This window comes from Eretmochelys imbricata, chromosome 3 (genome assembly GCF_965152235.1).
Source record: "Eretmochelys imbricata isolate rEreImb1 chromosome 3, rEreImb1.hap1, whole genome shotgun sequence".
In the NCBI taxonomy this organism is placed as follows: Eukaryota; Metazoa; Chordata; order Testudines; family Cheloniidae; genus Eretmochelys; species Eretmochelys imbricata.
In genome coordinates, this window is record NC_135574.1 from 58,242,279 (window position 1) to 58,258,506 (window position 16,228).

At 38.5% G+C, this 16,228-nt stretch overlaps 1 protein-coding gene across 5 annotated transcripts in view; it reads left to right on the forward strand.

The window, feature by feature from the left end:
- The window catches only part of KCNQ5 (potassium voltage-gated channel subfamily Q member 5), a 515,957-nt gene that overhangs the window by 475,622 nt on the left and 24,107 nt on the right, over positions 1–16,228 (forward strand). The window contains exons 9-11 of one of the 5 annotated variants that reach the window (XM_077811612.1): positions 1,190–1,216; positions 4,506–4,562; positions 10,334–10,554. In XM_077811612.1, coding sequence (XP_077667738.1) covers positions 1,190–1,216; positions 4,506–4,562; positions 10,334–10,554 — 305 coding nt within the window. The remainder of the gene's footprint in view (positions 1–1,189; positions 1,217–4,505; positions 4,563–10,333; positions 10,555–16,228) is intronic. The other 4 variants (XM_077811613.1, XM_077811614.1, XM_077811617.1 and 1 more) reach the window with 4 other exon arrangements.

Sequence of the window (16,228 nt, forward strand, 5' to 3'; positions counted from 1 at the left end):
AGTTATAACTTCAGATACACTAAGAGTTTAGTTAGGGGATATTATGTCTTCGGATATACACACATGTAATCAATAGAATAAAACCATGTATTGTACCTCTAATGTAAGAATTTGGCCAATAGAGAGTACACTGATGTCATAACCTGGATGAAAATTCTCAGTGCTTTGGCAGAAATTCACCCTTTAAGAGGAATGGTCCAAGATTGTTCCGTAGCTCTGAAAAAATTTAACACAAGGCAGTATGTCACTGCCCCAAATGTGGGGCATATACTTTGGAGTGGAGAGTACTAAGTACAGCTTTGAAAGGTACACAGTGATAGCCTTGCATGAAAGGTGTAATAGAAGTCCTAAGTATTATTATTATTGTTGTTATTATGGCCAGTGCAAGAGACCAGCTGTTCATCTCAAACGTGTGATGAACACCCACGCAACCGTAAAGAGGAGATTATGTGCCGGATAAATTTAGCCAAAAAGGGTTGGCTGACTACAGAAAGCTGATCTGTGAATTTCAAAGAGTTTAGAAGAACTGAGCCATAAGTGATCTATTACCACAAGTATTCATCCTGAATACTTCAAACTAAAAGTAGCTTTCAGATTAAAAGTTATCAAAGAGTTCACAAATATTGATTTTAATAATTTTGTTTGAGACAAATAGATATTCAGGTATAGGGCAACTTTTGCATACATGAATTAATATGAAGCTATATAAATAAGCTATATCCTATCTGAAATAGTCTAGAATACAATTATAGCCCAAGAAAAATAAAGCCTAATAATCATTATTTTAAAGAAATCCATTGCTGTGCTATCACAGTCCTAATTAAATCAAACATGTTTCATTACTGCAGATAACTTTATCAAATAAAAAGTCTACAGCTTTCTGTTATATATGTGTCACCAATGCATTTTGCCTAAGTAAGTGCTTTGCCAACTCAGTCTGCAGTGGTATGTATTCAGCAAGTTATGCATGTATTAAGGTGACTGAGAAGTTTATTTTTCAGAAATATTGTAGTTCTGAATGTTGCTTGAATGTTTTGTGCTTGCACTATAACCTGTGTATTTCACATTAATTTAATTAACACATCCATTTACAATTTAGCATTTATCTAACACCATCTGTGACTGAGTATTAATAATTACTATCTGCATAACAAAGTTGTTTTTTCTCCCCATACCCTGACACCTGAAGGAAAGAACAAGGGGAAACATCTAACAGGTTTGTCGTTTCTCTATTTGTTATATATTTTTAAATCTCCAAATTTTATAACGGGGTTTTGAATGTCTTTTGTACAGTAGGTTCAAAATAGATTGGCTAACACGGAGTTGTAATAGTTGGAAAATCATTTCTGTAAATTTTTATTACTATTGTCTGAAATCTCATTTTTATTTGTCCTACATTAGCAGCTTAATTTAGCAGAAATTTGCCTTTTTGTCTCCGTTTTCCCATGGGAAAATCTAGGGGACTACTAATCTTCATAGCCACAGAGCACACCCTTATTCTGAGGGAAGATCCCAGCTCTAGTTACTGCAGAATAATGACTTAAGCATTCTCTCCAGTTCAGAGTCTGTGTGCCAGATTCTGCCATAAGATAGATGGGCACAACTCCCATTGATTTTGGTGGAGGTTGTAGCTGCGTCTTTGAATCTGGCCTTCTAATTTCAGAGAATCCATCGTCTTTCTAACACCAAGGAGGGATCTTCCCTGGCTTAGTTGTATGTCAGTCAGAAGACACAGCCTGTAAATACTGCTCTTCCCCTTACTGACAGCTCAGATCCAGAGAGCAGAGTCAGAAGAGGGCCAGGTGGCTGGAAGAGTAACTACACCAGTGGTTCTCAACCTGTGGCCCAGTCAGCACAGAGTTGTGGCCCATGTGACATCCTCAGGGCCATAGAGGTAGTATTGACTGTGGCCCACATAACACATTGCAGGCCACATATGTGGCTCACAATGGTAAATAGGTTGAGAACCACTGAACTACACCATCCCAAAAACTAGTGTTCAGGAGTCAATTCTCCAGTACAAAAGTGATCAAGGAAGGAATGGTGGAGCTTATCTCACCACCTGCATGACACCCAAAAACATTTTTTAAAAGAAATAAAATATAGTCCAGAGCCAAACCAGCCCACAAGTGCAGCTGTATATGGGACATATTACAGTCCTGTAACACTTACAGGCTATGGAGCCACATTTGTGGAGTTTGGACATCCCAACAGTCTAAAACATGAAAGTTAGGTGAACTTGTTTACATCTCCCTAGCGGGCCTGCAACTTGCCACTTGTCCTTCTCGCTTTTGAAGCTACGGTATTCTTATTCTTCTCTTGATGTGCATGTAACTCCTATTAACGTTACACACATACCTCTTGAGGTTCCTAGATCCATTCTAAGATATCCATTACATCCACTTTATTTAGTCTGTCTTTCACATATAACCAGTTTGATATTGTTGTCAAACTTGTGTCTTTTCATATATAAATATATTCCCTCATTGAGCCTGCTACCAATTTACTCATTTTACACTGAACAGTATAACACGTGATCAAAACTTTCAAATACTATTCATACTTCCTTTTTCTTTTAACAACAGTGCTCAAAAACTGATTTCAGATTTTATAAAAAGCTGTTTGTAGATGTGATTGGTCATTGCTTTGAGCAGGGGGTTGGACTAGATGACCTTCTGAGGTCCCTTCCAACCCTGATATTCTATGATTCTACGATTACTTATCCCCTTACATTATTTTCTCAAAAAGAATGATTTAGACAAAAGAGAAGGGAATAATTCCCACCTTGACAGGTGAGCCTTTATACACACAGTTCCCTTTACCATAAATAGAAATTACTCATATAAATCCCTGAACATCAAGATGATAGTATATCCTATGATTAAGATAATGGTTCATATTTTAAAGTAGTCTAGGGGATTTAACCATATATCTTCAATGACTTTTCATTGAATTAATACTAATGGAAGATGTGTGGCCATATCCCCTTTGAAAATCTCAACCAATCTTTTCTGTTGTTGCTGTATATTGAGTAGGAATCAAAATGCACTTTTTTGCATGGCATTAAAACACTTTACAACAGCTTATACACAATAGCATGTTAAAATTGAATTTTCCCAAGGAAAAAGAAATACAATTGAAAAGTTTTAAAGATTATCAATCATTTTTAATTTTTAACTGATATCTTTGACTTCAGTGTAAACCTGCTGACCATTCATTGCCTTTTTAAGTGAAGTTAAGTATTGTGTTGTTGTCAGTGGCTGTTAATAGTTCCTACAGTGTTGTATGGCTGTATGTTTACATCAGTTAAAAAATATGTAATGAATGTAGTCTTTTGCATTAAATATGTAAATGCAATGTTCTGCAATGCACTTTCTAGAGTTAACTATTTTCTAGTCTTTAACTTCTTTTTACTGTGATGCTTAGTGACTTGCATGTGATGCTATGTGAACTAAATAAATGGTGTCTTTATATTAAAATGTGTTTGTATTCGCAGTGCATTGAATTGCTTTGTGAACATGGTTTTTCTTCTTAATTCTGTTTTAATAAAACAAACAAGAAATGTTTATCCATTTATCTGGAAATTATTTTAATTTCTTGCCTATAGAAATGAATTTTGGACATATTATAACATTTTTTATTCATTAACTCCTATTTGGACCTAGAACCTTTCAGAGTGTGGCTAAGTTGTCACTCTGTGTTTGGAGGATAGAACTGAGCCTTTGAGCTATACATGAACATTAATTTTGCTAACAAAATGCACAACAGTTTATATTTAGTATTTCTAAATATTATGTAGAGGTGCTGTTTTGTTTTTTCTCTTTTATAAAATTAGACTGTATTTTTCTAGTATTTTCTTTGGTGTAAAATAGATTATTCTGTAAATCATTGTTCGAATTCTGCAAGCCATTTTAAATCTGAATTCCTATACACTGCATTCATATATATATTTAACAATTTATTCATCATGAGTGAAATTCACCCCCGTGCAGAGGACCAGCACAAGGTCGGTGCAGAACATTTCACTTAAGCCCTATCTATATTCAGACCTTCCAGGAGCCTCAAGTTGTGCATAGGCCTTGGGATGATTCTCTCTGCAAGAAAGTAAATTTCACCCAAATAGTGTAGTTTTTTTATTATCCTTTTAAATAGAAGTACTAAATCGTGGGCCTGATCGTCCATCCATTACTCTAGCAACACTCTCTATTACAGGCCATGGGAGTTTTGCCTGCATAGGAGTTCAAGAAAAGACCTATTATTCTACTCATTTTGATTGGTTCTTTCAAATGTATTATATTTTGGAATCTCCATATACAATATTGTATTTGTTTCTCATAGCAGATTTAAAATTAAATGATTACCTTGTTTATTATCTTTGCCTCCACCATTGTGAAAAAAGAATTGTCAGTAATCTGGAACCTGTCTTGGCTTATATGGAAAACCTAACTCCTTTCCTAGTAGTGGAATGCTTAGTAATACAATCCTCTATTTCCCCTCACTCCTAGTAAGCTTTGTAGTAATAAACAGAAGCTCTTCAGGATGTACAGCTCTCGGAAACATAGGTATCCAGCATCCTATCTATTCACATGATATTTGAGAATGCCACTAACATCAGGTGCATGATCAGTTTACTTCCCCTTCTTAGTGCTTTACAATTTCTTACTTCTCCTAGGGTCCTTTCTTGATTTTTTTAAGTGCTTGTAATTTTCCCTGTTGCTTGTTGCCTGCAGTGCTGTATTAATATAATGGCAATAAAGTGTTGTATATTATAATATACTGTGTCAGCACCTCAAAATCCATGCAATTGACAACTGCAGAGTGCAGCACGCACTGGCTTTTCTAAGCCTGGGTACCCTCTTCCGCCTGAGACTTGAACTTTTGGAATGTTTGATCCTATAAAGAGCTAAAACAGTTCTTGGCTATTTGGATAACTACATTTTCCTAAATCCAAGAGGATTATTGCAACAGCGGAGGCTGTGTTCCCATGTCAAATAAATGTTAATTAGTGGGAAAGACTAAGGTATCTCATGCTAGGTTATTTCAATAACTTAAGTTTACGGTTGCTACTGAGAAGTATTCCCTTGGAGACAGTGCCTGAATCACTGCATTATCTACAGTGTAGAGGACTGCACGCTAAAACAATGGTTTGCTTCAGCTGGACTCTGTTGACCTTTCTATCTCTTGCCAAACATGGTAATTTCTAGCTTATGAATCTCAGGGGAGAATCCTCTACTCTATGCCAAAAACTTGCTACATCAATTTTTTTAAAGTTTTTTTTAGTGATTTCAAAAAGTCATTATAATCCCAGACTGAAATTATAAAGTGAGCAAAAATATAGTTTCTATTTGTCCAGAGACTAATTTGAAATAAATGCACTATTTTTCAACACCATTCACAAAACGCTTCAAATGTATTCTTTTAAAATTCCATTACTACATTGAAATCTAAACTAAAATTACTTCCTTGTAATTCTTGCCTACGCTCATAGAAGGTGCGAGATATAACATCACCATTCTTGGGTTCACACTTCTAGCATGAGGCTGGTGGAGAAGTTTTACATCTTAAACTTCTAGGACTGGATTATCAAATACATGTGTGTGACTCAGTGTGATTTCAATAGGTGTCATGTGCACCCAGTTGGAGTAATCGGGCTCCTAAAATAATTTGGTCCACTAGAGAATATTGCTCACTACCCCTCCAGTGAAGCCACAGTGACCCCTAGTGTGTCCCCCCCAGCAGTTCCTTCATAAGTGAAGGATAGAAAATAAAGAATTTGGGAAAAACTAAAAGGAGTACAAAGCTCTGTGCAAGAGAACAGTTCATGTGTATGTTGACTAGCGGGGTGGAGGACTAAGTGGGTGAGATGTTATAACTAATGCCTTCAGAGTACAAAAATTAAAGAGAAGTCATTTTCTTTTTTTCCAAAGGTTCCAGTTGTAACTGATCCCTACTCTTAGGGCAGGTCTACATTACTGCTTAAGGGCTTGTCTTCACTGCAGGGGTAAGTTGACCTAAGTTGTGCTATTCCAGCTACATGAATAACGTAGCTGGAGTCAACATAGCTTAGGTCGACTTACCCCAATGCCTTCATGGCGCTGCGTTGACGGGAGACACTCTCCGGTCGACTTACCTTAATCTTCTTGGGGAGCTGGAGTACCGGGGTCGACCGAAGAGTGATCTGCTGTCGATTTAGCGGGTCTTCACTAGACTCGCTAAATCAACACCCGCTGCATCGATAGCAGCAGTGTTGATCTCTCCATAGTGAAGACTAGCCCTGAGTCAATCTAATTTATGTCACTCAGAGGTATGAAAAAGTCCCTCCTCCTGAGCAATGCAAGTTTTGCGCTGTCCATACCAGCACTATGTCGGCGGGAGACACTCTCCCGCCAACACAGCTTATGCTTCTCGCCGAGGTGCCGTCAGCATAGCACATCTTCAACAGACACGATACCATGGTGAAGCTGCATAGTGCAGCTGCACCGATGTAGCGCTGTAGTGTAGGCTTGCCCTACAAGACTTTAAAGCTCCAGCACTATAGCTATAGAAATATACAGAATTCTGCAACAGGCAGCAAAAGAACACAGTAAGTCCAAGAAGATTATCATTGTCAAAGTCAAGAAATAGAAAGGCATAAAAGATTAAACAGATAAAATATAAGCAACAAAGAACAGAGTCATCCCCCAAAAAAGAACAAAATTGCTATACGGTAGGGATAGTGGGGCTCATTCAGGTTCTGTACACTTGGGCCCTGATTCAAAAGACCACACCTCTTCAGGAAAGCACTTAACCGTTTTGCTTCCCTGAATCAGTGCCTTAAAGCTTTTGCCTTCTGGGTCAGCATTCAGGTTGGAGTTACAAGAACCCTTGCGTGGCGGCTAAGAGGGCCCTCAAGCGTTAATCCCAGAACACTGACAAGTCCACAGCAATGTGTGAGCACACGCCACAGTCTACCCCATCCAATTTCATGATGTCATGTTTGTCTCTACTGGACATCAACAGGATGGCTTTCATTCAAAGCACTACATCCATGACATCTGTTTGAAAGATGAGAGAAAAGAGATTTATATTAGTACAAATGAGTTGATTTAGCAGCAGTAATACGTACTTTTCATCTAATTTTATTTTTGGTTGCATTTACCGGGGTAATAAAATATAGTCCTTATCAATCCTTGTTATGGCTACCTTATCAATTTTCCAATTGGTTAAATTAATGTAAGACAAAGTGACATCTCCAGAAAGTTTTTACTTTATAGGATTTCTCTAGAAAATAATCATTTGATTTTTGTGCTTGAATAATAATTAATTTTTTTTACCGGTACAGCAAATACAGTATATGGAGAGCACATGTATAGATATAGTACCCATAATAACAAATACATTTGCATTATGTAATTCATGCACGCTAGTGTGAATACATTGTAGTGTGACTATTAAATGACTGCCTCCTAGAGTACATTCTCATGACAGATTATAAACAAAAGTTACTGAGAGTTGAACTGAGCCTTGAACTGTAACTGTTACTGTAAAACAAACCTTAGAGCTTGCTTTTCTTTCAGATTATAGGTTCTGAGGGTCTTTTGTATTCAGTACACTACAGGATTTAGTGTTCCAGGTGTGATTAATATTTTGCAATGGAAAGAGATGACATTTCCAGTATCATCCCATGTTTGTTTCAAAAATTGCTTACTTTGGGCAAGGGGAGAAAGGGATTAGATTGAGAAATTACAGAAACAAGTATTCTTTAAAGGGATATAAGATGCCATATTTGTCTAATGAAGATCTTTATAGCATTCTTGAAACTGACCTCATTATAAGCCGCTCAGCATGTGCTTTGCTTGCCGCCTACTGCCTCTCAGTCAGTCTCAGCTGTATGAGACATAGTATGATGCATGGACAAAGAGTGTATGATTATCTGAAAATGTCATAACCTCAGAAGATCATGTGATTCCATTTCATATAGTTACATATGAGAACTCTGTCTTTTCAGAATATAGTTTGTTAAGCAGGTAGACATGGAACAGTACAATTTAATATTTCTTTTCAGTTGCAAAATACATTTCTGTTCAAAACGCTTCTTTTTAGTGTCTTACAGTAAAATACAGGGACCACGAGGGAAGCAGAACAGGCTGCATCTCAGTGTCATGAACAACAAGCAGATAGTCTTTGCCATGACCCCCAAAAAGGTTTATTGCCACTGGAACACCCTGTCCCTTTTGCTAGAGTCAATAAATTCACAAGAGGCTCTCCTAAGTGTGGCCTGTCATGGATTCACAGGGTCTAGTCTATGCTTCAGCCTTTAACTGGTCTCCTGAGGAATATCCCATTAGTGTGCTGGACTCCAAGGATCCCTATTGTTCCACACGGACAGGCCAGTGGCCTCCACAACTCCAAAACTAGGCCTTCAAGCCCCATCAATCCCTGTATCTCAATGGCTGCCTGCAGCAATCCAGCCGAGCCAGGCTCCTGCAAGATACTTTCCCCCTGCTTCAGGGCACAGTGCTCTTCAGTAAATATCTGCAACAGCACTAGGCAGATTTTTCAAAATAAAGTAACAATTTATTAGTGACCTGGAATACAGAGGCTGAAAGTCTGGTTTTCCCTGAGAGAGGCAGAATTAGGACAGGTTTCACACTGCGGGGAGACAAGATTTTGCCACGCCCTATTTCCCTAAGGTTTCTTCCCATCTCCTCTGCCCCGTTCCCTTTGTCTCTCAGTCCCCAGTGAGCTTCCCTGTGTCTGTGAACCCTGCTTTTCTTCACATAAACACCTAACACCTTTGTGTCTTTGTTCTCCAGACACAGCCATGCTGTGTTCACACGTTCAGCTACTTCTGCAGGTAGGAGTTAATCTTTGGTTGTTGAGATTCCCTTACCTCAGGAGGATCTTCCATTCATCTGGGTTGATTCCAGCCTAGTTCCTAATGGCACATTCCTACTACCTCAGACAGCTACACAGCCCAAACACGTCATACCTCCTGCTCAATTCCAGGAAAAGCAATTTAACCCCTCTATATCCAATGGGTAACAATAGAAAGTCAGATGGGGACACATACATAGTTCATAAAAATATTACAGAAAATTCCCACATTTGTTATATAGCCACAATACAATTGTGTCTGTCAACCCCTTCCCTTGCACGAATAGGATCATTGTGCAGGAAAATTTTCCCCTTGTATAGATTATTGAACTTAATCATGTAGATACAACACATCTTCATGCCTCCAAACTGCATACACAGGTTCAAAGTGGATTACTCCATTCCGTCTCCTATTTGTGTCCCATATTTTGTGTCTGTAAAATAGTGACAATGAATAGTGCAAATTATAAATAAATATGGAAAAGTGTTACATGAAAACAGCCAGAGTGAGCAAATCAAGTACATTACATAGCATATACAAACATGAACAAAGCTGGAAAGTACATTCTGTAAATTAGGGGCGCCCAAAATCTTACCCATGAGTAAGTAGAAGGGAAAAGTCACAGGTGTATGAAGAAAAGCATTCTTCCTGTAGCTCTCCCAATGTACAGGCCATCTTAGATCAAGCAGTCACAATCACTATCATGGCCAGGCTATTTCAGCTGACTGGTCCTGAAGTACCATCAGCTAGTGGCTGTTCCAGCTGGTCAGTTCCCAGCTCAAAGACAGGAAATTACTTTATTAAACATACAGTATAATATCACATTTTTGTGAATCAGCCATCACATCAATAACATTTCTGGGGGGGGGGAGAGAGGGAGAGGTTGTTCATTTTGGTTTTTGTCTTGTCCAAATGAATGCTGTAACAAAGAATTTTAAATTTATGTGATCATTAATAATATGTATGAAATGTTGGAAAATGTCATGTCTTGAAAATGCATGAACTTAACAATAACATTAATCTTGCCTGTTTAAAAAACAAAAACTACATGGCATGCAGAAATAATAGAACAATTTGTCTTGTTTATCTGTAGAGATGATCAGAAATGCACTGAGCTGGGCTGTCTTACATGGAAATATATTTGTAATCATCTAAAATTTAAGTCCTAACCTTAAAAGTATGTCTGTAAGGTTAAACCATTATTACTGGATTACATTTTGTTAGATTTACTATACACTATCACTGCAATCACTATACACTCTCAATGATAATGTCTTTATAGAATTATACTTATTTCAAATGAGCATTATCCCAATGAATGAATATATTCCATGAAAGTGAAACACTGGTTAAAAATCTACATTGTGCTTTCTTTAGTTTAGTTGCTGGAAATAAATATATCTACATGTCTATCACATAACAAAGGAAATTGGAATGAATTAAATATGAAATAATATATATTTCTCTCTTTCACAGCCAGAAGTTAAGTTTTAAAGAGCGGGTACGGATGGCTAGCCCAAGAGGCCAGAGTATTAAGAACAGGCAAGCATCAGTTGGAGATCGACGGTCACCAGGTACTGATGTTACTGCAGAGAGCAGCCCAACCAAAGTGCAAAAGAGCTGGAGCTTCAATGACCGAACCCGTTTCAGACCTTCACTGCGTCTGAAGAGTTCTCAGCCAAAACCAGTGGCAGACGGTAAGATATTTTTCATGCATATTTTCCATTATACCTTGTCCCTATCTCCCCTTTGCCACAAAGCGGCCAGACTTCCACGACCACCCGTTCTCCACGGTTCTAGGAAACCACTGCAGATACTCGAGTTTGGAGAAGGGGGGTACTGGAAAGCTGGCTTCCCAACTAGGTTAGAGTTCAAGCTGTAGTGCTTTTTCTGTGGTGTGCTGCTTGGTGGTGGTGCTAGTGGTGAGTTTGTGCCACTGGGCAGAGGAGGGAGATGTACTAGTAGATGCTTTAACTTTTCGTTTCCTTATTTTTATGGTTTTATCTTAAGCAAATTATGCGTAGACCAACCTTAAAAGGTAATAGATAAACAAGATCATGGTTTTGTGTAAGGACGTCGTGAAGTATCAGAATTTCGGACAGAATGGAGATTCCAAGTTTTGTCCACATTGGCTCCTGTTTTACGGAAGGTATAGGAGAGCCATAGGACCTGAGGTTATGCCTCTCCCCTTCTCCTTCAACCAGCTAAGCACTTTCACAAAAATCCTGTTTTTTCACAAATGTAACCCTCACTTCATCAAAGATCTTCCTCCATGATGTCGCATCAACAGGGACCCAGTGGCCCCTCTAGTCAGGGATAACCAAGGATGTGGAGACCAGCTGCAATGCTAGAGGACTAAGATAGCCAGGGAGCCTAGTGGCAGCCAAGAATAGGGAGAGCCAGGGAACTTGTAACCTATCAAAGTTCAACTTGAAATATAGTCAATTTCAAAAAGTGAGTTAAAAGTAGTTTTTGGTATTACAGTTGCCTGAGTGTTCCCTGGCAATTTTAGGTTTATACAATCACATTTTCCTATTATATAAAGATTTGACTTCCCCCTGAAGGCCCACATATAAACAATAGGATATGGGAATACAAGGGAAGCAGCAAAATTGACTGTACACAAAGTGCTGTCAACTGCAAAAAGGAAACCAATTGACAAAAATAGAGACGTCGCTAATCTCTTTTCATGACAGTAATCATGTATGCAACTTCTAATAATTGTGGATAATAAAAAAAAATCAGACAAGAGCGTGATTTAGCTATCTGCATCCCTTTAAGAGCACATATTAGCACATACATAGAACTGAAATACACTGTAGACCACAACTAAGAGCCTCCTACTCAACGTACCTATTCAGGAAATGCCTCACTAAATAATCAGGGTTAGCAACATTCCCTGAAGGGCTGAAAACAAAACAAGCAGACCATCTGCAGATCAGCAATCCAGAGTCTAGGATCCTCCTCTGAGAATCCTCAGATGTACAAATCTTGAGACTTTCAGCTTAGGGGTTGAGCACCCATGGCTGATCTCAACGGCTATGATAGAACAATGGAACAGAAAGTGGTCTGTAAGATACAAACCAGTAAGGTCTTTATAGGTAAAAAAAATCAATACCATGACCTGCACCTCAACATAAACTGACAACCAATGCAATTTGCTGAGCACAATTGGAATATTCCTTTTAATATTTACCCCTTATTTTATACTCCTATCTTTCATTCTCTAGCCCCATCACACTGAGGAATTCATTTCCTTTTTACCAGCTCCCATGCTCATCAAACAAACTATGCAAACATTGCCATATATTTTCCCCTAGACATACTGTAACTTATAGTCTTGAAGCATCATCAAAATAAGTAGGAACTTACCGTGCAGTCTTTGTTTTTAGGGAAAAGATGCCATGAATTGCATCTGCAGGAATCAATACTCATAAAAACTAAATATAGTTTATAATTCTTTACAATACACTTAAATACTTTCCATTTCCTCAGAGTAACCGCAGATTGTATGCATGTCAGCAGTTTCCAGCTGCACAGCCACCATTATGTACAAAAGCCAACAGATATGTCCATTTCTCTTCTGTGACAGAAGGAACAACAGCTTTAAGTGACTCCAGCTCTTTGGTAAAGTTTCCACTGTAGGACTTAGTCCAGCAGCCTCTGGGATCAGTGTCATCAAACTAATGTCCAGCTTGCTTACTACTTATAGGCAACACTTACACAGTACATTCTGCAGCCTCGCTTTTATCCCTCAGATATGTAGTACCAACCTTGGTGTATTCAAAATTTTTCCTCACATGCTATCGATTCTACAGTTATTAAATGCTGTCTCAAGGTGGATGTTCAATAGACTGCATATTTAGCTTAGAGCATTTTTTCTTCTCACTGAATGGAACTACAGCATTTTATTTGTTGTAGTAATGTATTCTTATCTCCCAGGTGTCAGGTCACTACCTCAGTTTTCTTCCTTATGATAATCTTCCACTGGCTATTTGGCTGGGTGATTGTGGTACTTTGGCCCTCCAACCAAAGCAAAAATCCTCCCTTTCTGGGATAAACAAACATCCAAACACAAAACACCACACATATTTGACCCTCCTTGAGCCAGGCCTTTTGCCACCTATTAGTGTAGGAGCTCAGTGGTCCATTTCTTGTATCACGTTTCATCTCTTTTGATGTAAGGCAGGTACCAGTGATTGACTGACCTCCCCAGGCTAAGGAATTTCTTCATCCTTCCAGGACCAAACAACTCAATAGTCCTTTCCTACCTTGCTCTTCCATCCTTAACACAGGAGAGTGAAAAGGGCTTCCTCCCACCTTTTCTTGCAAGCTCTAGCCTGTCATCTCTAGCTAAAGGCAGGAGCTAGCAACAGGCCTCCAGCCCACTCCACTAGTGCATTGCTTCAGGCCTTTCCTTCACTTGCTTTCCCACACATCTGAATCTTCATCCCCTTAGTGCAGGACTCACAAACAGTCTCTGATTCTACTGAAAATTTTATCCTGCAAAGGAATGGGAAGTTCTTTTCTCTCCTGCCTCATCAGGCCTTGAACAACTTACCCTTCCCTGTGTTTCCTGTCTCTTCATAGACCCTTTCCACAGACTCTCCAGGGCTGCTTCCCCAGCAGTCCTGGTGGAAGGCCCTACTCCAGGTCTTGCTGCGTCTCTGGTTTCTGAGGAACAGAACTTATTCCCCTTCTCCCTACTGCCTTCTCAGCAGGGGTTGTTCTAAATCACCCTTTCTCCCATTCTGAGATGAAAGTAGGGCACAGGGTGTAGCCATCTATAAGGACCAACACACCCTGTTACATTGTATTCCACCATTTTATTCTTTCGAGCCTTTGCAGGAGATATTTAGCATTCTCTATAACCTAAAGACGTTGTGCAGTTTATTGAATAAAACATCAAAGTGTTCAACACTTGAGAAATTACAGACGTATTTCATTTGATTAATTGAAAAGGCCTCTCCAAGGAAATAGTTGATTTCTATTCTTATCTCTAAACTTAACGGCAGAAAGTTATAAACTCACATGAACTCTCTGCCCTTCTATTCCCCTGAGAGTACTTACATTGAATCCTCAGGGTGAGTAGATCATAAAAATCATGGAAAGAATGCAAATGTATACTTCATCCCCCATATACTTAGTTATTACCATAAAATTTATGTATCGTAAAAATGACAGCTTTTTCTTTCAATAACACACAGATCTTGCCCTCATCTAGAGTTCATTTGATCAGGGGCAGGTCCTTAGTTTAGTTGTTTTTAAGCCCTCATTAGTTAGCAATTACTGGTTAAGAGTTAAGCCATTTGGTGTCTTTAGTCTCCTTACTGGATTTGTATGAGCTAATACCTTGGGATAAAAAGCTGTAGTGCTGTTAGCAATATGTTAATTGATGTCAGTCGATAGGGTAATATTTCTGTGATTGTTTAAACTGATAATGTATCTCCTGTCATTTTCATATAGTTTACACTGTATTGAATTAGTAAGATCTTCTCAAACATAATCCACCATTCTAATTTGAATTCTATGCGCCAGATCTTCTTCTGCTGTTAATCAGCGTAGCTCCATTGGTTTTGATAGTTATTTCAATTTACATCAACTGATGGTCTAGCCCTATGATTCTGTCATTCAATGTGTATCTCTACAATACATATTGAGGGTCTGATTGTGCAAAATTTACTCATCTAGCTGAGTTACTCAATGACTTCAAAGGGACTGCTTAGTAGTATGAGTAAGGGTTGCACAATTGGGCTCTGAGAGAGAGAGAGCGCAAATGCAATGTTGTGTAGTACAGAGGTTTTACGTAAATGAATTTCAGATGACCACACACTCATGAGTGGTGAAGCCATGAACTGAGTGCCAATTAAGCCATTATACCACACTACACGGCATGTATTCTGCGTATGCCAAATACAGTACTATTTTAGGAATGCTTTAGAATTTTAAAAAATGTTGTTGGTACTGTCCTTCATAACCTTCTGCATTTAAAGCCAAGTACCCTCATTACCATTACTCAGCAGCGGGAGTCTCTGCTTTTTTAATAGAAAGGGAGAGGGAGCCAAGCCCAGGATGAAGCTGGCCCTAGTGGGGTGAGTGCTTGCGGGGGTGAAGTCATTGCTGCTGCTAACCCTGACCAAAACTGGGCATTTGGGCTGAAGACTCTCCAGTGGTGATCTCTGTCCCCACCCCCAAGGACAAGGGGTTTGGAATTTCAGAGCGGTTTTGTGGGCAGAGTACAACAAATGATGCAGTCAAAGATACAGGATATTTCCCCCATAGCTCTTCACTTTATCACATAGCCTGCACTTTCTTACATGGCTATACTTTAACATGTGTGCTGTTTACATAGGTATGAGATATGTTTGTGTGAAAAGCTATATTGATACATATCAGTTAGATAGAGATTTTTAAAAGTTTCGAATTTTAAAAGTTAAAAAGCATCAAAACAAAATCATCCTTCTTTCTTACTCTCCTTTTATGGCGAGTTAATAACAGATCAGTTAGTGATTCACTGTTATGATGTGATCAGCAATTTTAACTGTAGAATTATGGTGTATATAATTAACTGTTTTTAGAAAAACTTCTGATTCTGCTATCATCACTCAACGTGGAGAAACTCCTTTTTAATTAAGTATCGGGAGCCATTCCATGAAATATTGCCAGTATTTCGACAGAGCGTTTTTCGGAAGTTTAAGAGCAACTAAAGCTAACTGATAATTATTAGATGGGAATCTTTATGCAATGTTCATTATACACGCAGAATTTTGAATTTTAGGATCACGCATTAATTATTTGATAACCAATAAAAATGAGGCTTCTTATCTTAAAGAAATATTGCCTAAGCCCCTCCCCTCAAAGGGAGTTAGGCATTTACGAGTAGGTACCTCCCTCTACTAGGATTCACAGCTGTGAACTGTCTGCTGGAGTTAAGCACTGAAGCAATGTCAGTTTTACTGTAGCCAAAGTACATTGCTAAACAAACTGAATACACATATGGCCTTTGGAAAATATAAATCAAAACCAAGGCATAACTTGTGCACCAAACCATATGACATACAGTTATGAACTCATGCATTTCTATTTGTTATTTGTGGGATTTCACAACATAATTTTATCCCATATATCTCTGCATAATCATAAATGGCAATGAAATTCATAAATGGAATGCATACATGTCCATAAAATTCCACTGGAAAGTTAATCAGAGCATAAACGTTTATTTCATCGGGAATGCAAATTGGAAAATTTTCCAAATTCTTCTTAATACATGCTCCCCAAACTCTTTTTGGACACAGCAGCAAAATGAGGACAGACATATGCATGGGATTACAATTTTGTTAAACTTTAACACGAGGGAGGGGCTATACC